This window comes from Saimiri boliviensis, chromosome 7, assembly GCF_048565385.1.
Source record: "Saimiri boliviensis isolate mSaiBol1 chromosome 7, mSaiBol1.pri, whole genome shotgun sequence".
Taxonomy (NCBI): domain Eukaryota; kingdom Metazoa; phylum Chordata; class Mammalia; order Primates; family Cebidae; genus Saimiri; species Saimiri boliviensis.
This window is the reverse complement of record NC_133455.1, coordinates 83,830,694-83,851,858: the sequence shown is the minus strand read 5'-3', so window position 1 is coordinate 83,851,858 and position 21,165 is coordinate 83,830,694. Positions and strand designations below refer to the sequence as shown.

Below are 21,165 nucleotides of genomic sequence, written 5' to 3'. Positions count from 1 at the left end.
GTTTATCAGCTAAACAGATAGCATTTCTAGCTTTAGAACTCTGGACAGGGACTACCATCAGCACACTAATATTTTGACCTTTATAGTTCAGGTTCAGTATGGTAGGTAGCCCCTGGCCACATGTGGCTATTATTTGAAATGTGGATAGTTTGAATTGAGAAGTGCTACAAGTATAAAATATGTACCGGATTTTAAAGACTTAATACTAATAGAAGCATGTAAAAGTTCTCATGAATCATTTTTATATTGTTTACATACTGAAATGATAACATCTGAATAGACTGTGTTAAAATGTATTAAAATTGTTTTCACTTATTTCTCCTTTGAAAATGTAGCTCCTAGAAAATTTAAAATTACATGTGGCTCCTTATATTTCTATTGAACAACACTGATCTTAGCAAGAGCAAAGGCCCATCACACAGATTTTTCCTAATTTATAAACATAAAAAATAATAGTAGTTGACATTTATTATTTGTTTGTATGTGTCCGACAAGGTGCTGATTTTTTTTACATGGATTATCATTGGAACTTCGTCACCATTCTCTGAGGCAGACACTACTACCACAGTTTCACAGATGTGAAACTGGAACTACACAAAGTTAAGCATATTGCTCAAGATTGCACAACAGGTGGTAAAGCCAAAATACACAATCCCAGTTTAACTTCAGAGCCTGTTCTGTTAACCATAACACTGACGTGGTAGGTGAATGCTCCTCTAAAGTATCAGAGAGCCTTTTGATAGATGACAGGATGGAAATATCTTACATTTTGCAATTAGTAAACCCAGTTTTGATACTCGTTCTGCTACTTATTAACTACGTGATCTCCTGATTTTGCTTTATCTCTCTGAATGGCCTCCCCTATAAAGTGGAGAGAGAGAACACTCACAGCCGAGGAATGTTCTAATGATTCACAAGAATGTGTGTGGAGCACTTAATATATGGCATATGCTCAGGAAGTGGTAACTTTCATCATTATTAGTTACTAGTTAATCCAAAGGCCATCATGTGAAAAGAAGGAATGGGTCCGTGCCAGTGATCTCCAAAGACTGAGACTGCATGTCTAAAGGCCTGGATAATCCCTTCTATTACTGCATGCCAGAATGGACTTCCCCATATTATCATCCCAGAATGGAATCACTTTCCAGGGTTCTTCAAATTTTGTTATAGCCCGAGGAATGAGTGACTCTGCACAAGAGATCGTTATTGTTGACATTAAAGTATAACTCCACTGGTTCCCAATGGCCTCTCTTAATTTAGTTGCTTAATAAACATTTTTACCCTACTTATACTTAAGGTTTCATGAAAATGATAACATTGATATATTAGCTACACTCAAGTTAATACAGCCCATAGAAAACCCAGCCATGTTGGCCACTGCTTAAAAGTATGTAAATAAATGATCATTTAAATAAGTTAAAAAGAGGAGGTGTCTGTGATTCCCACATCTCATCACTACCAAGATAAACAAATACCCCAGAATAATTCGTGAAATATACATATTGCATTGTTTTGGCTTGTGCCCTGAAATGTATAACACATACATGTATTCTTTTCACTCACAGCATCGAGTTCACACTATTCTGACGGCTGACCTGGTTATCGTGATGAAGCGAGGAAATATTTTAGAATATGACACTCCAGAAAGCCTCTTGGCTCGGGAAGATGGAGTATTTGCTTCTTTTGTTCGCGCAGACATGTGAAAGAGTATCTTAAAACCCTACATGTATTTAAAATAATGCAGTCATGCCTAATTAATGGATCATCAGTTTGACCTCTGTAAAGTGCCATCTTAAACTTTTACAGATTTTTGCACAAGAAGTTGACGTTTATTTTGCCTGTTTTTTAAAACAGTTTTTCAGGATATTATTGCTTAATATGTTCATTATTGATGTTTCTATAGTGATCAAGCCACTCTATCTTTAAGAATAGCTAGGTTGTATTAAAACCTGTAAGCTACTTTAAGTGGTAAATCTATAGCTACAATTTTCTCCTAACTTTAAGTCTGGCATGGAAGTCTGGAACTTTAAGTCTGGCATCTCTCAGGCATGGAAGTTGCAATGAGTGGTTAGTGTTACCACACTCTTGCTAGTAGGAATATATTTTCCTTATTGTTGGAGTCTCCAGAGGTTATTGGAAGAGAATTTAAAAAGACATGTTTTCTAATGAAATTCTCAAATTCATTATTTACTTTTCAAGAATGTATTTGTATTAACATTACTCATACCTATTTTTGTTAGAAGTCTTTTTTCCTCTTGTTTCTTATCACAAAGAAGTTATCACTATATTTATTCTATAAAGCCAAAGCCTTAGCTAGAAAGATCATGAAGAGTTTAAATATTTTTAAAATTTTACTCAAATTTTCATTTTTTCCTGTCCTGTCATGAGAGAATTATTAAGATATCAGGCATAATGTGCCTCTTCCAGACTGAAGTTCAAAGAGTGATTAGGTTCAATCTTTCAGTGGCAGGCCAGCTAAATGTTCTACTGTTTAATTAATAGCTGTGGTTCTTATCTTAAGCCCTGAAGTGCCACATTACTCAAGATTTACACAGGCACGTGACTTCTTTTGGCACTGCTAATTATGGCAGGTGAACATTCCTCTTAGATGTCAGATATTTCCTCCGAAACAATCTAATGGCAGGCTGGAAATATCTTACACTTTGAAGTTATATATGTAACAAGTGTCTATTTCTAGCAGGAAGAGTCTCTTCTAGACATTTACCCAATGGCGTCACATATGATCGTTTGCTCCTGCTCTAATTTTAATGTGCATATAAAAAATATACCAAAAACGTTATTGTAATTTTAAGGAGCATGTAAAGAGGGTGTATCAGAAATTTATGGGATATTAGTGTTAGGTTTTGCTTAAATGAAAATTAGTAAGTTCAAAAATACTAAAAGTTACCAGCATTGTCACGTGAGCAACCCATTTCTACCATTCTGTGCCCATCCACTGTAAATATCATCAATTTCATTTTCATATGAAGATCCACATCCACTGTAAGATTGTGAAGACTTATAAAATTGATGCATTAAGAGAGATTATGGTGCTTTTCTATAGTTTTTTGTGCTCTGTCTATTGTGTAGTGTATTCACTGTTGGAAAATCTGTAATAGTTGTGTATCTAGAATATTGAATCTTTATATTGACAAAAAAATAAGTTCCATAAGTATAGACAAAAACGGCCCATCATATTGAGCTTAAATTGCAAACTTTTGTTGTGTATGTAAAACTTCACAAAACTTGGCAGAAAATAACATTATTGATTTCTGAAAACTAAACAGAATACGACTGGTACTCATTAATTATATCTTGAAAATATTTTCTAAAACTTCAACCACTCTTCTAAAATGTTGGTGTTTAAATCATTTGTAGGGCTGAATATGCATATTTCTTGTTAGCAAGTTATAATTCATTCTCACAGAGAAAAGGGCTGTTACCCACGGAAGTAATCTTTTAATGATATTTTCTAATTATATCACTGTACAGGCAACATCAGGACAAGCCTTTTTAGTTACATTAAACTAAAGATCATGTATGCCCTTTTACACCCAAGTGGTAGTTGGTCCCCTCACAACTGTTAGTTACTTGAGTAAATGTCTAATTGTCAACTAAATTGACTAAATAAGGTCAAGGATAACGTTCTTCATTGATAACCATTTATTATACATATATTATCTATTGAACATAAAAAGATTCATCTTAAAATAATATTTGACTATATAGGTACATCTCTGTAAAAGATGACCAGCTTAACTAAATCAAATTTTACATTTAGTCAAATAAATTTTTAAATTATAATTCCCATAAGAAGCAATAAAGGCATCAAGCATTTTATTAAAATACCAGGGTTACTCACGTCATTGACAGGGAAAAGACATTTCGTATAAACAATTGTGCACCCTCTATTTTTATACTCTTACTCATGATCCATTTAAAAGTCTACTCAGTTCTAGATTAGATACCAGAAGACCCTCTAAATAACTGATCCCTGAAATTTGGGACTATGTCTTGTTTGCCATTGTGCCCTTGGAATTTAATACAAGTGCCTAACCCATAGTAGGCCCTAAGAAATATAGTTGATTGATTCACTGATCAGTGTTACTGCCATGTGCCTATAACTATAGGTTATTCTCTCTTTTCTGTGTTGTGTTTATTCTATTTATTCTCTACAATATATAAAATGTGTTTATTCTCTACAATAAATGTATTTATGCTCTATAATATATAAAAACATATTGGACTATTATATAATAAATTACTCTATTTGATTAAAGAGGGTGATTATTTTTTCACTTACAGTTCCACTGGGCAGCAGCTAGGACTGGTCAATAGATGGAACTCAATACCAATTTAGAGACAATACCTAGCCCTGCTTTGACAATCTTGTTTCACATTTGCCAGAATCATGCACTTCCTGACTTTTGTAGATAGGCTCCAGAGAAGTTTCCATTCAGTGAAAACAACTATATTGTTTTTTAAATATATCTTTATTTAAATAACCTAATGGACTTTTTCCCAAGGTTTATTGATCAATTTTTAGGGTTGTCTTCCAATATATATTTTATCATATTTTGTAACACATTCTTTGGAGGTCTGTGATATAGTACTATGATAATTCCATTATTGACTTATTCCAAGTTAGATACAAATACTTATTACTCAAAGTCTTCTCATCTAAGCCATTTGGCATAAGAAGCAAGAGCCAAGGGGATGTATCCTGTACCTTATGTTTAATTTGTTCTTTAGTAACTACATATCATTGATATCAGATTATCTCAAGTATTAACAGGATTGACCTGGATCGAATTCTCCAGTGAAAGAGTTTGTATCTATATTTCTAGTAAGTGCCTCCAAGTGGATTCATAATAAACCAAATTTGGGAATCACTGAGTTACCTCAATCATTACACTAGTTTCCCTTTGTTATGCTTAACATGGAACCATCAAATACTAAAGGTGATTTTCACATGCTTCCTTTCCCTGCAGACATTACCTTATCCTGAATTGCTAAAACAAGCCTCTTGGTGTCTCTGAATTAATTCCTTAGTTCATCATAAAGGAAACTGTTTAATGAACTGAATGTTAGCTGAGAAGTTATCAACAGGGACTCAAAATATTATTTTCTTTTGTTTTGTGGGTTTAATCAGCAACAAGGGATCTGAGGATAAAACTTTTTCACAAAGATGCAAAGCATTTCAAATATTAATTGTAAGTGCATGTGACCAGCTTGAGATTTCACTATTGATGTTTCACAATATGGAAGAAAGGTAAATTATCTGTGATGACTATTCTCCTTTCCATCTTATGTTTTTTTGCAAGTGTATCATTACTGATATATGAAGGTTGATAGAGCCATTATACATATCTAATAAATGGAATTTAAGTTATTTCTTTTTCTATGGACAGTAGCAAATTGCACTTAGCCAGTCACACTATGAACGCCAGTGCCCTATTTCTAAAATGGCAAAGATAAAGAGACCCATATTTGGCTAAATAAGTTAATTGGCTCTAAGAGGAATGCACTCTTTGACTTACTGCCACCAACCAGCACAGACCATCACCAATTACACACTCCATATTCATGACAGAGAGTTTTGTTTTCAGGCCATTATTTTTGCTAATCTGCCCACTGTGTAAAATAAGTAACTTGGTGACTGGCAAGATAGCTGAATAGGAACAGCTCTGATCTGCAGCTCCCAGTGAGATCAGCATAGAAGGGGGTGATTTTTGCATTTCCAACTGAAGTACAAAGGTCATCTTATTGGGACTGGTTAAACAGTGGGTGCAGCCCACAGATAGTGAGCCAAAGCAGGGTGGGGCATCGCCTCACCCAACCATGTGCAAGGAGTTGGAGAACTCCTTACCCTAGCCAAGAGAAGCCATGAGGGACTGTGCCACAAGAAATGGTGCACTCTGGCCCAGACACTACACTTTTCCCACCGTCTTTGCAGCCCACAGACCAAAAGATTCCCTTGGGTGCCTGTGCCACCAGGGCCCTGGGTTTCAAGCACAAAGCTAGACAGCCCGTTGGGCAGACACCAAGTTAGCTGCAGGAGTTTTTTTTTCATATGCCAATGGTGCCCGGTACACCAGCACGAGAGAACTCCCCTGGAAAGGTGGCTGAAGCCAAAAAGCCAAGTTGTCTAGCTCAGCAGATCCCACTCCCACAGAGCCCAGCAAGCTAAGAAAGAGCCACTGGCTTGAAATTCTCAATGCCAGCACAGCAGTCTGAAGTCGACCTGGTATGCCCGAGCATCATGGGAGGAGGGGTGCCTGCCATTACTCAGGTTTGTGTAGGCAGTTTTCCCCTCACAGTGTAAACGAAGCTACAGGGAAGTTTGAACTAAGTAAAGATCACCACAGCTCAGCAAAGCCACTGTAGCCAGACTGCCTCTGTAGATTCTTCCTCTCTGGGCAGGACATCTCTGAAACAAAGGCTGCAGCCCCAGTCAGGGGCTTATAGATAAAACTCCCATCTCCATGGGGCAGAGCACCTGGCGGAAGGGGTGGCTATGTGCACAGCTTCAGCAGACTTAAACATTCCTGCCTGTCAGCTCTGAAGAGAGCAATGGATATCCCAGTATAGAGTTTGAGCTCTGCTAAGAGACAGACTGCCTCCTCAAGTGGATCCCTGACTCCCATGCCTCCAGACTGGGAGACACATCTCAGCAAGTGTCAACAGACACCTCACACAGGAGAGCTCCAGCTGGAATTTGGCAGGTGCACCTCTGGGATGAAACTTCCAGAGGAAGGAACAGGCAGCAATCTTTGCTGTTCTGCAGTCTCTGCCGGTGATACCCAGGCAAACAGGGTCTGGAGTGGACCTCCAGCAAACTCCAGCAGACCTGCAGCAGAGGGCCCTGACTCTTAGAAGGAAAACTAACAAACAGAAAGGAATAGTATCAACATCAACAAAAAGGACATCCACACAGAAACCCCATCTGAAGGTCACCAACATCAAAGACCAAAGGTAGATAAATCCATGAAGATAAGAAAAAACCAGCACAAAATATGTGAAACTTCCAAAAACTAGAACACCTCTTCTCCTCCAGAGGATCACAACTCCTCACCAGCAAAGGAACAAAACTGGATCCAGAATGAATTTGACAAATTGACATAGGTAGTCTTCAGAAGGTGAGTAACAACGAACTCCTCTGAGCTAAAGGAGCATGTTCTAACCCAGTGCAAGGAAGCTAAGAAACTTGAAAAAAGGTTAGAGGAATTGCTAACTAGAATAACCAGTTTAGAGAAGAACATAAATGACCCGATGGAGCTGAAAAGCACAACACAAGAACCTTGTGAAGCATACACAAGTACAAACAGCTGAATTGATCAGGCAGAAGAAAGGATATCAGAGATTGATGATCAACTTAATGAAATAATGCTTAAAGACAAGATTAGAGAAAAAAGAGTGAAAGGAACAAACAAACCCAGCAAGACAGGCCAACATTCAAATTCAGGAAATACAAAAAAAAAAAAAAAAAACACGACAAAAATACTCCTCAAGAAGAGCAACCCCAAGACACATAATCGTCAGATACACCAAGGTTGAAGTGAAGGAAAAAATGTTAAGGGCAACCAGACAGAAAGGTTGGATTACCAACAAAGGGAAGCCCATCAGACTAACAGCAGATCTCACTACAGAAACCCTACAAGCCAGAAGACAGTGGGGGCCAATATTCAACATTCTTCAAGAAAAGAATTTTCAACCCAGAATTTCTTATCCAACCAAATTAAGCTTCATAAGTGAAGGAGAAATAAAATCCTTTACAGACAAGCAAATGCTGAGAGACTCTGTCACCACCAAGACTGCCTTACAAGAGCTCCTGAAGGAAACACTAAATTTGGAAAGAAAAAGCAGTACCAGCCACTGCAAAAACAGCAAATTGTAAAGACCATAGATGCTATGAAAAAACTACATCAACTAACAGGCAAAATAACAAGGCAGCATTATAATGACAGGATCAAATTCATACATAACAATATTAACCTTAAATGTAAACAGGCTACATGCCCCAATTAAAAAACACAGACTGGCAAATTGGATAAGAGTCAAGACCCATCAGTGTGCTGTACTCAGGGACCTATCTCATGCACAAAGACACACATAGGCTCAAAATGAAGGGATGGAGAAATATTTACTAAGCAAACGGAAAGAAAAAAAAAAAAAAAGCAGGAGTTGCAATCCTAGTCTCTGATAAAACAGACTTTAAACAAAGATCAAAAAAGACAAGGGCATTACATAATGGTAAAGGGATCAATGCAACAGGAAGAGCTAACTATCCTAAATACATACGCAACCAATACAAAAGCACCCAGATTCATAAAGCAAGTTCTTAACAACCAACAAAGAGACTTAGACTCCCAAACAATAATAGTGGGAGACTTTAACACCCCACTGTCAATATTACACAGATCAATGAGACAGAAAATTAGCAAAGATATTCAGGATTTGAACTCGGCTCTGGACCAAGCAGACCTAATAAACATCTACAGAACTCTCCACCCCAAATCAACAGAATATACACTCTTCTCAGCACCATATCACACTTAGTCTACAATTGACCACATCATTGGAAGTAAAACACTCCTCAGCAAATGCAAAAGAATGGAAATCATAACAAACAGGTCTCAGACCACAATGCAATCAAATTAGAAGTCAGGTTTAAGAGATTCACTCAAAACTGTACAACTACATGGAAACTGAACAACCTGTCCCTAAATGCCTACCTGGTAAATAATGAAATTAAGGCAGAAATCAATAAGTTCTTTGAAACCAAGGAGAACAAAAACACACTGTACCAGTATCTCTGGGACACAGCTAAACCAGTGTTTAGAAAGAAATTTATAGCACTAAATCCTCATAGGAGAAAGCAGGAAAGATCTAAAATAGACACCGTAACGTCACAATTAAAAGAACTAGAGAAGCAAGAACAAACAAATTCAAAAGCTAGAAGAAGAAAAGAAATAACTAAGATCAGAGCAGAACTGAAGGAGATACTGACACAAAAAAAAAACCCTTCAAAAAATAAATGAATCCAGGAGCTAGTTTTTTGAAAAGATCAACAAAATAGATAGACCATTTGTCAGACTAATGAAAAGAGAGAATAATCAAATAGACACAATAAAAAGTGATAAAGGGGATATCACCACTGATCCCACAGAAATACAAACTACTATCAGGGAATACTATAAACACCTCTATGCAAATAAACTAAAAAATATAGAAGAAATGAATAAATCCTGGACACACATACTCCCAAGACTAAACCAGGAGGAAGTTGAATCCCCAAATAGACCAATAAAAAGTTCTCAAATTAAGGCAAGAATTAATAGCCTACCAACAAAAAAAAGCCCAGGACCAGACAGATTCACAGCTGATTTCTACCAGAGATACAAAGAGGAGCTCGTACCATTCCTTCTAAAACTATTCCAAACAATAGAAAAAGGGAAACTCCTCCCTAACTCATTTTATGAGGCCAGCATCATCCTGATACCAAAACCTGACAGACAGACAGACACAGACACACACAGACACACACACACACACACACACACACACACACACACACACACATACACACACACACACACAATTTCAGGCCAATATCTCTGATGAACATCAATGCAAAATTTCTGTATAAAATACTGGCAAACTGAATCCAGCAGGACATCAAAAAGCGTATCCACCACAATCAAGTCAGCTTCATCCCTGGAATGCAAGACTGGCTCAACATAATGCAAATCAATAAACATAATCCATCACATAAACAGAACCAATGACAAAAATTACATGATTATCTAAATAGATGAAGAAAAGGCCTTCGCTAAAATTCAACACCCCTGATTGCTAAAAACTCTCAATAAACTAGGTACTGATAGAAGGTATCTCAAAATCCTAAGCGCTATTTATGACAAACCCACAGCCAGCATCATACTGAATGGGCCAAAATCTGGAAGCAATTCCTTGAAAACTGGCACAAGACAAGGATGCCCTCTCTCACCACTCCTGTTCAACACAGTATTGGAAGTTCTGGCCAGGGCAATTAGGCAAGAGAAAGAAATAAAGGGTATTCAAAGAGGAAGAGAGGAAGTCAAATTGTCTCTGTCTGCAGATGACATTATTGCATATTTAGAAAACCCCATCTCACTCTCAAAACTCCTTAAACTGATAAGCAACTTCACCAAACTCTCAGGATACAAAATCAATGTGCAAAAATTACAAGCATTCCTATACACCAATAATAGACAAACAGAGAGCCAAATCATGAGGAAATTCCCATTCACAATTGCTACAAAGAGAATTAACTACTTAGGAATACAACTTACAAGAAATGTGAAGAACCTCTTCAAGGAGAACTACAAACCAGTGCTCAAGGAAATAAGAGAGGACACAAACTAATGGAAGAGCATTCCATGCTCATGGATAGGAAGACTCAGTATCATAAAAATGGCCACACTACCCAAAGTAAGTTACAGATTCATGCTATCCCAATCAAGCTACCACTGGCTTTCTTCACAGAATTAGAAAAAACTACTTTAAATTTCACATGGAACAAAAAGGAGCCTGTATAGCCAAGACAATTTTAAGCAAAGAGAACAAAGCTGGAGGCATCTTGCTACCTGACTTCAAACGATACTACAAGGCTACAGTAACCAAAACAGCATGGTACTGGTACCAAAACAGATATACAGACCAATGGGACAGAACAGAGGCCTCAGAAATAATGCCACTTGTCTACAACCATCTGATTTTTGACAAACCTGACAAGAACAAGCAATGGGGAATGGATTCCCTATTTAACAAATGGTGCTGGGAAAACTGGCTAGCCATATGCAGAAAACTAAAACTGAACCCCTTCCTTATACCTTATAAAAAAATTAACTCAAGATGGATTAAAGACTTAAACGTAAGACCTAAAGCCATAAAAACCTTAGAAGAAAACCTAGGTAATACCATCCAGGAGGAGAGGACCCAAGATGGCAGACTACGAACAGCTCAGGATTGCAGCTCCCAGTGAAACTGCAAAGGGTGAGTGGACGCTGCATTTACAGATGGATTTTTTTTGCCCACAGACCAGGAGATTCCCAGACGGAGGAGCCCCACGAGTCGCCAGTGCGGCTGCTTTGCCAGCGCCCTGGCATGTGGGTTCTCCGTACAAAATACACTGGTCCAGGTGCCCTTTTAGCTGGCAACTGGAGACCCAGGAAGGCATAGTGCCCATTCATCTGATTTAAAAAGGAACTGAAACAGGGAGCCAGGCCAGGAGATTCCTGGGCAAAAAAAATACCACAAATCTCAGCGCTGCTGTTTCAGCCGGCGCAGTGAGTCACCGCCTGGGAAATCACACAGATCCCGGCACCTCTTCAACGGGCAACTGAAACACCTGGGAGAGAGTTGACTTTTCAACTAAAAAAAAAACAAAAAAAACAAAAAAAAACACAAAAAACAGACTCTGAGTCAGGTAGTCAGGTGATCAGGCTCGGCTGGAGGCATCCCCACAAAAAAAAAAAAAAAAAAAACAGCAATTGAAAACACTCTGGGTTGAGAGTTTCACAGCAAGCACAGCTGAACCCAGGTCGGACCAGCTCTGTGGGGGAAGGGCGTCCACCATTACCGAGACACTCCACCACTACGGAGGTAGTCCGCCATCACTGAGGCAGCTGGCCATCGAGGCAACCTGCCATTAGAGAGAGAGTCCACCATTACGGAGACGGGCCACCATTGCCAAAGCAGTTCTAACAACACCCATATAAACACGACTCCAGGGAAGTTCAGATGGTAGCTGGGAGGAGCCCACAGCAGCTCAGCAAAGCCTCTGCAGGTGGACAGTGACTAGGCTGCCTCCTCACTGGGCAGGGCACCCCTGAAAAAAAAAAGGCAGCACCACAACAGAAACTCATAAATAAAGCCCTAACTCCCTGGGACAGAGCACCTGGAAAAAAAAAAAAAGGAGTTAATGAATTCTGCTGCAGCAGACCTAAACGTACCTGCCCAGCAACTCTGAATGAACAACAGAGATCACAGCTCATCACTTGAGCTCCAATAAAGGACAGACTGTCTCCTCAAGCAGCTCCCTAACCCCTGTATGTTCAAAGAATCACCTCATAAAGGAGAGAACAGACTGACATTTGACGGGTATCCTCCTGGGACAAAGATAGCAGAAGAAGAAACTGGTAGCAACCCTTACTATTCTGCAGCTGCTGCAGGTGATCCCCAGGCAAGTGGGGCCTGGAGTGGACCTCAGCAGTCCTACAGCAGAGGGGCCAGACTGTTAGAAGGAAAACTAAGAAACGGAAATAAATTTAATCATCCACAAACTGAAAGTTCACCCAGAGACCCAATCTGACAGTCAGCAACTACAAAGACAACAGGTGGATAAATCCACAAAGATTGGAAGAAACAAGTGCAAAAAAGGTGAAAACACCCGAAACCAGAACACCTCTCCTCCTACAAGGGATCACAACTCCTCAACAGCAAGAGACCAAGGCTGGATGGAGAATGAGTGTGATGAAATGACAGAATCAGACTTCAGAAGGTGGGTAATAAGAAACTTCTGTGAGCTAAAAGAACATGTTCTAACCCAATGCAAAGAAATTAAGAATGTTGAAAAAAGATTTGACAAAATGCTAATGAGAAAGGACAACATAGAGAGGAATATAAGTGAATTTATGGAGCTGAAAAACAAAACACGAGAACTTTGCGAAGCATGCACAAGCTTCAACAGCCGAATAGACCAAGCAGAAGAAAGGATATCAGAGGTCAAAGATCAACTCAATAAAATTAAATGAGAAGGCAAGAATAGAGAAAAAAGGGTAAAAGGGAATGAACAAAGTCTCCAAGAAATGTGAGACTATGTGAAAAGACCTAAGCTATATTTGATAGGTGTACCTGAATGTGACAGAGAGAATAAAACCAAGCTGGAAAATAGTCTTCAGGATATTATCCAGGAAAACTTCCCCAACCTAGCAAGGCAGGACAATATTCAAGTCCAGGAAATATAGAGAACACCACAAAGATATTCCTCAAGAAGAGCAAGCCCAAGGCACATAATCATCAGATTCACCAGGATTGAAATGAAGGAGAAAATGCTAAGAGCAGCCAGAGAGAAATGTCGGGTTACCCACAAAGGGAAGCCCATCAGACTCATAGCAGGTCTCTCAGAAGAAACCCTACAAGCCAGAATAGAGTGGGGGCAAATATTCAACATCCTTAAAGAACAGAACTTTCAACCCAGAATCTCATATCCAACCAAACTAAGCTTCATAAGTGAAGGAAAAATAAAATCCTTTGCGAACAAGCAAGTACTCAGAGATTTCATCACCACCAGGCCTGCTTTACAAGAGCTCCTGAAAGAGGCTTTACACATAGACAGGAACAACCAGTGCCAGCCACTCCAAAAACATACCAAATGGTAAACAGCATCAACACAATCAAGAATCTGCATCAACTAACGCGCAAAACACCGAGGTAGCATCAAAATGGCAGTATCAAATTGACACATAACAATATTAGCCCTAAATGTAAATGGACTAAATGCCCCAATCAAAAGACACAGCCTGGCAAACTGGATAAAAAGCCAAAACCCATCAGTGTGCTGTATCCAGGAAACCCATCTTACATGACAGGATACACAAAGGCTCAAAATAAAGGGATGGAGGAAGATTTACCAAGCAAATGGAGAGCAAAAAAAAGCAGGAGTTGCAAATCTTTTCTCTGATAAAATAGACTTTAAAGCAACAAAGATCAAAAGAGACAAAGAGGGACATTACATAATGGTAAAAAGATCAATGCAACAAGAAGAGCTAATGCTCCTAAATATATATGCACCCAATACAGGAGCACCCAGATACATAGGGCAAGTTCTTAATGACTTACAAAGAGACTTAGACTCCCACACAATAATAGTGGGAGACTTTAACACCCCATTGTCAATATTGGACAAATCAACCTGACAGAAAGTTAACAAGGATATCCAGGTCTTGAACTCAGACCTGGAACAAGCAAACCTAATAGACATTTACAGAACTCTCCACCTCAAATCCACAGAATATACTTTCTTCTCAGCACCACATCACACCTTCTCTACAATTGACCATGTAATTGGAAGCAAATCACTCCTTAGCAAATGCAAAAGAATGGAAATCATAACAAGCAGTCTCTCAGACCACAGTGCAATCAAGTTAGAACTCAGAATGCAGAAACTAAGAACCGCACAGTTTCATGGAAACTGAAAAACTGGCTCTTGAATGTTGACTAGATAAACAATGAAATGAAGGCAGAAATAAAGATGTTCTTCAAAACCAACGAGAATGAAGACACAACATACCAGAATCTCTGGGACACATTTAAAGCAGTCTCTAGAGGAAAATGTATAGCAATAAGTGCCTACATGAGAAACAAGGAGAAATTCAAAGAGCTAGAGGAGCAAGATCAAAAAAACTCAAAACCTAGCAGAAGACAAGAAATAACTAAGATCAGAGCAGAACTGAAGGAAATAGAGACACAAAAAAAACTTTCAAAAAATCAATAAATCCAGGAGCTGGTTTTTCGAAAAGATCAACAAAATAGACCACTAGCCAGATTAATAAAAAAGAAAAGAGAGAATAACAAAATTGATGCAATAAAAAATGATAAAGGTGATATCACCACAGATTCCAAAGAAATTCAAACCATCATCAGAGATTATTACAAACAACTCTATGCACATAAGCTAGTAAACATAGAGGAAATGGATAAATTCCTGGAAACTTGCCTCCTCCCAAGCCTAAACCAGGAAGAAGTCGAAACCCTGAATAGCCCAATAACAAGGTCTGAAGTTGAGGCAGCAAATAAGAGCCTCCCAACCAAAAAAAGCCCAGGTCCAGATGGGTTCACAACCAAATTCTACCAGACATACAGAGAGGAGCTAGTACCATTCCTTCTGAAACTATTCCAAATAATCCAAAAAGAGAGAATCTTTCCCAAATCATTTTATGAGACCAACATCATCGTGATACCAAAATCCAGCAGAGACTCAACAAGAAAAGAAAAGTTCAGGCCAATATTCATGATGAACAAAAATGCAAAAATCTTCAATAAAGTACTGGCAAGCCAATTGCAACAGCACAACAAAAAGCTTATCCACCATGATCAAGTAGGCTTCATCCCAGGGATGCAAGGCTGGTTGAACATACACAAGTCTATAAACGTAATTCACCACCTAAGCAGAACCAAAGACAAAAACCACATGATTATCTCATTGATGCAGAGAAGGCCTGTGACAAAATTCAACAGCCCTTTATGCTAAAAATCCTCAATTAACTAGGTATTGATGGAACGTATCTGAAAACAATAAAAGCTATTTATGACAAACCAACAGCCAATATCATACTGAATGGGCAAAAACTGGAAGCACTCCCTTTGAAATCTGGCACTAGACAAGGATGCCCTCTCTCACTACTCCTATTCAATATAGTACTGGAAGTTCTAGCCAGAGCAATCAGGTAAGAAAAATAAATAAAGGGTATTCAAATAGAAAAGGAGGAAGTCAAATTGTCTCTGTTTGCAGACGACATGATTGTATATCTGGAAGACCCCATTATCTCAGCGTAAAATCTCCTGAAACTGTTAAGCAACTTCAGCAAAGTCTCAGGATACAAAATAAATGTACAAAACTCACAATTATTCCTATACACCAAAAACAGACTTAAAGAGAGCCAAATCAAGAACGAACTGCCATTCACAATTGCTACAAAGAGAATAAAATACCTAGGAATACAACTAACAAGGAACGTAAAGGACCTCTTCAAGGAGAACTATAAACCACTACTCAACAAAATAAGAGGACACAAACAGATGGAGAAACACTCCATGTTCATGGTTAGGAAGAATCAGTATCGTGAAAATGGCCATACTGCCCAAAGTAATTTACAGATTCAATGCTATCTCCATCAAGCTACCAATGACCTTCACAGAACTGGAAAAAAAACACCTTAAACTTCATATGGAACCAAAAGAGTGCCCACATAGCCAAGTCAATTCTAAGCAAAAAGAACAAAGTGGGAGTCATCACACTACCGGACGTCAAACTATATTACAAGCTACTGTAATCAAAACAGCATGGTACTGGTACCAAAACAGAGATATAGACCAATGGAACAGAACAGAGGTCTTGGAGGCAACACAACATATCTACAACAATCTGATCTTGGACAGACCTGACAAAAACAAGCAATGGGGAAAGGATTCCCTGTTTTATAAACGGTGTTAGGAAAACTGGCTAGCCATATGCATTCCTTCCTGACACCTTACACTAAAATTAACTCCAGATAGACTAAAGTCTTAAACATAAGACCTAACACCATAAAAACCCTAGAAGAAAATCTAGGCAAAACCATCCACGACATAGGCGTTGGCAAGGACTTCATGACCAAAACACCAAAAGCATTGGCAACAAAAGCCAAAATAGACAAATGGGACCTAATCAAACTCCACAGCTTCTGCATGGCAAAAGAAACAGTCATCAGAGTGAATCAGCAACCAACAATAGGAAAAAATTTTTGCAGTTTACCCATCTGACAAAGGGCTGATATCCAGAATTTACAAAGAACTCAAACAGATTTACAAGAAAAAAACAAACAAGCCCATTCAAAAGTGGGCAAAGGATATGAAGAGACAGTTTACAAAAGAAGACATACATGAGGCCAACAAACATATGAAAAACTGCTCATCATCACTGGTCATTAGAGAAATGCAAATCAAAACTACATTGAGATACCATCTCATGCCAGTTCGAATGGTGATCATTAAAAAATCTAGAGACCCCAGATGCTGGAGAGGATGTGGAGAAATAGGAACACTTTTACACTGTTGGTAGGAGTGTAAATTAGTTCAACCATTGTGGAAGACAGTGTGGCAATTCCTTAAGGACCTAGAAATAGAAATTCCATTTGACCCGGCAATCCCATTACGGGTATATATCCAAAGGATTATAAATCATTCTACTATAAGGACACATGCACACGAATGTTCATTGCAGCACTGTTTACAATAGCAAAGACCTGGAACCAACCCAAATGCCCACTGATGATAGACTGGACAGGGAAAACGTGGCACATATACAACATGGAATATTATGCAGCCATCAAAAACGATGAGTTCGTGACCTTTTTAGGGACATGGATGAACCTGGAAACCATCATTCTCAGCAAAGTGACACAAGAGCAGAAAATCAAACACCACATGTTCTCACTCATAGGTGGGTGTTGAACAAGAACACATGGACACAGGGAGGGGAGCACTACACACTGGGTTCTATTGGGGGAAAATAGAGGAGGGACAGCAGGGGGTGGGGAGCTGGGGAGAGAGAGCATGGGGAGAAATGCCAGATATAGGTGAAGGGGAGGAAGGCAGCAAATCACACTGTCATGTGTGTACCTATGCAACTATCTTGCATGTTCTTCACATGTACCCCAAATCCTAAAATGCAATTAACAAAAGTACCATTCAGTACATAGGCATGTGTAGACTTCATGACTAAAACACCAAAAGCATTGACAACAAAAGCCAAAGTTGACGAATGGGATCTAATTAAACTAAAGAGCTTCTGCACAGCAAAAGAAATTATCATCTAAGTGAACAGGCAACCTACAGAATAAGAGAAAATTTTTGCAATCTGTCCATCTGACAAAGGGCTAATATCCAGAATCTACAAAGAACTTAAGCAAATTTACAAGAAAAAAAACAAACAATCCCATCAAAATGTGGGTGAAGGATATAAACAGACACTTCACAAAAAAAGAGATTTATGCAGCCAACAAACATACGAAAAAAAGTCCGTCATCACTGATCATTAGAGAAATGCAAATCAAAACCACAATGATATACCATATCACAAGAGTTAAAGTGGTGATCATTTAAAAAAGTCAGGAAAGAATAGATGCTGGAGAGGATGCTCAGAAATAGGAATGCTTTTACACTGTTGGTGGGAGTGTAAATTAGTTCAACCATTGTGGAAAACAGTGTGGCTGTTCCTCAAGGATCTAGAGCTAAAATACCATTTGACCCAGCAATCCCATTATGGGGTATATACCAAAAGAATTATAAATCATTCCACTGTAAAGATACATGTACACACGTATGTTTATTGCAGCACTGTTCACAATAGCAAAGACTGGGAACCAACCCAAATGCCCATCAATGAGAGACTGCATAAAGAAAATGTGGCACATATGTATACCATGAAATACTACACATCCATAAAAAAGGATTAGTTCATGTCCTTTACTGGGACATGGATAAAGCTGGAAACCTTCATTCTCAGCAAATTAACACAGGAACAGAAAACTAAACACTGCATGTTCTCACTCATAAGTAGGAGCTGAACAATGAGAACATATGAACACAGGGAGGGGAACGTCACGCACTGGGTCCTATCATGGGGTGGGGGGCTAGGGAAGGGATAGCATTAGGAGAAATACCTAATGTTGATGACAGGTTGATGGGAGCAGCAAATCACCATGGCACATGTATACCTATGTAACTAACCTGCACATTCTGCACATGTACCCCAGGACATAAAAAAAAAAATATATATATATATATATATATATATATATATATATATATATATATACACAAAAAACTAAAGGTCATCATCTGTGTACAATGAAATAAAAAAGAAGATGGAGAAAAATAGTTCCTTCCTCTTAATGGGAGAATAGTAAGCACATGCAGGAATGGAAGAAATTGATGGCAGCGATTTTGCAGGCAAGCTACCAAGAGTACTTTAGACTGGCAGATTTGGGGGAAGCAGCAAGAACCATATTTTCTAACCACCTAGAAGGTACAAAGGACCACTGAGGGTTCACTTTTTGCTCATTCTTCAATGCCTCTTTTCAGATCCTCTCTACTCCATAGAGGCAAATGTAAGTTTTTAAGAGCAAACATAATTGAGTTGCATAATGCCGTACGAAGTTGCATTTATTGAAAATGTAAACATAATTCAGCTTTTGAGGGGATTTTTGTTTTTTTGTTGTTGTTGTTTGGTTATTCACTTTTTACCCACCAGATTGCAAAACTTAAAAATCATACTCAAAACTGAAGAGTGTGCTATAAAGGAGACATTTTCGTATTTTATATTTGGAAATATAAAGCAACAATACTGCAATGTGACAATGAGTGCAAATGACATTAACTAGGTCAAGCACGGTGGCTCACATCTGCAGTCCCAGCACCTTTGGGAGGCTGAGGTGGGAGGGTTACTTGAAATCAGGAGTTCAAGACCAACCTGGACAAAAAAGCAAGACCCTGTCTCTACAAAAATAAAAATTTATTTTTATTTTCATTGTACTTTGGGCTCTGGGGTAATTTTTAAATAAAAAATTAGCTGGCCTGGGTGGTGCATTCCTGCAGTCCCACCTTTTCAGGCAGCTGAGGCAGAAGGATCCCTTGAGCCCAGGAGTTAGAGACTGCAGTGAGCCATGACGGTGCCTGGGTTACAGAACAAGACCCTATCTCTAAAAAAAATAATAAATAAACAGAAAGATATCGACTAAAATTAAAAATAAATAAGAAACTTGTTCATATATATCAACAGTGCAACTCTGATGCAGTAGCTTAATGATATTTCATTCCCATCTTTCTCTAAGAGAATGATTAAAGCATGTACTGTTTATACAACATTATCAGTTATTATTAAGTGAAAGACCATTGACCTTTAATATCAGAGCCAAGTGGATTTAGGCCAGCTCTTTGATATCTAGGCCAGCTCTTTAACTCACAGTCGTTTGGGCTTTTTGTTTCAACAGTCGTCAAGCAAAAAGTAATTTTAAAAATTTGTAAACTTTTTCAGATAGCCAAAATTTTCATCAATTATTTGAACTTGGACGCAAACAGAATTTCCAGCTATATGAATCCATTAAAATGTCTGTTAACTTGATTTTATAGGTTACAACCTAAACCTATCCTCCAACTCTTCAGTACATGTGTGTGCATGCAGTGCACACACATATACACTCACATTTTAGCTTAACTTGCTGTCTTAAATAAGGCTATAGTTGCTATGAAACTTTGTTTATCACTAATGCAGTGATAAATACAGGTGGTTAGAATAGATGGCATAAAGAGAAATATTCTCACAGTAATCAGTAAGCGTGTCGTTCAGACCTAAATAACCTTAGAAAGAAATTTCACTTCTAAATAGATCATAAAATGTGTTTCGAGTGATATGAGATTCAGTGCTTCTTTTTTATTTTTTTATTTACTTATTTATTGAGACAGGGTTTTTTTTTTTCTCACCCAAACTAGAGTGCAATGGCATGATGTCAGCTCACTGCAACCTCCAGCTCCCAGGTTCACATAATTCTCTGTTGTCAGCCTCCCAAGTAGCTGGGATTACAGGCGCCTGACACCATATCCAGCTAATTTTTTTTTTTTTTTTTTTTTTTTTTTTTTGGTATTTTTAGTAGAGATGGAGCTTCGCCATGTTAGCCAGGCTGGTCCTGAACTTCTGACCTCAGGTGATTGCCTTGGCTTCCCAAAGTGTTGGGATTACAGGCGTGAGCCACTGCGCCCGGCCAACCTTTCTTTTTAAACTACTTTTTAAGATAACACTAGCAACATATTGCTGGGTTACAGTGAGGAGGCTCTTTTTAGTTCAAAGAAGGGATGATGGTGATTGTCATGAAAGGTGTTGAACCAGGCACCTGTGAAAGGTGGTTGTCTCCCTGCTAGGGGATGCTATGTGAAAATACACTTTGGTTATTTCATCTTGATTGATAGTTTGTTGAATATCCGCTGTGTTCATCTTTGAATAACAAAATGTGATTCAGGGAGATTATTTGTCAGTGTAGCACATAGCTATGTAGTATATTTAAAATAGTATAAAATCTTAAGAAATAAGTATTTTTATTATATTCGCTTTACAGATGAGAAACTGATGCTAGGATATTAATTATTTATCCCCAAGTTACTGATTTAAAGTCTGACCATCTGACTCTAGAAACTATACATTTAAACAGCATGGGGTAGGTGTGGAGAGGAGGTTGATATGAAAATGTTACATCTGCACTGGAATCTAAGAAAAGCCGAATTATCTCATCTCAGGGAAAGTGAGGACTGGGACCTCTCTAGGGACAGTCCACTCCCACAATTCCATCTCCCTGTTGCTAGTTTCTC

At 38.4% G+C, this 21,165-nt stretch overlaps 1 protein-coding gene and 1 long non-coding RNA gene across 6 annotated transcripts in view; one reads left to right on the top strand and one right to left on the bottom strand.

The window, feature by feature from the left end:
* ABCC9 (ATP binding cassette subfamily C member 9) overlaps positions 1 to 4,279 on the top strand; it is a 153,920-nt gene extending 149,641 nt beyond the window's left edge. For 3 of the 5 annotated variants that reach the window (XM_074402880.1, XM_010337297.3, XM_074402879.1), the window contains one exon: positions 1,566 to 4,279. In XM_074402880.1, the coding sequence (XP_074258981.1) occupies positions 1,566 to 1,703 (138 nt within the window). In that variant the 3' untranslated portion in view covers positions 1,704 to 4,279. The remainder of the gene's footprint in view (positions 1 to 1,565) is intronic. The other 2 variants (XM_074402881.1, XM_074402878.1) reach the window with 1 other exon arrangement.
* The window catches only part of LOC104651143 (uncharacterized), a 90,105-nt gene that overhangs the window by 57,858 nt on the left and 11,082 nt on the right, over positions 1 to 21,165 (bottom strand). The window lies entirely within an intron of this gene.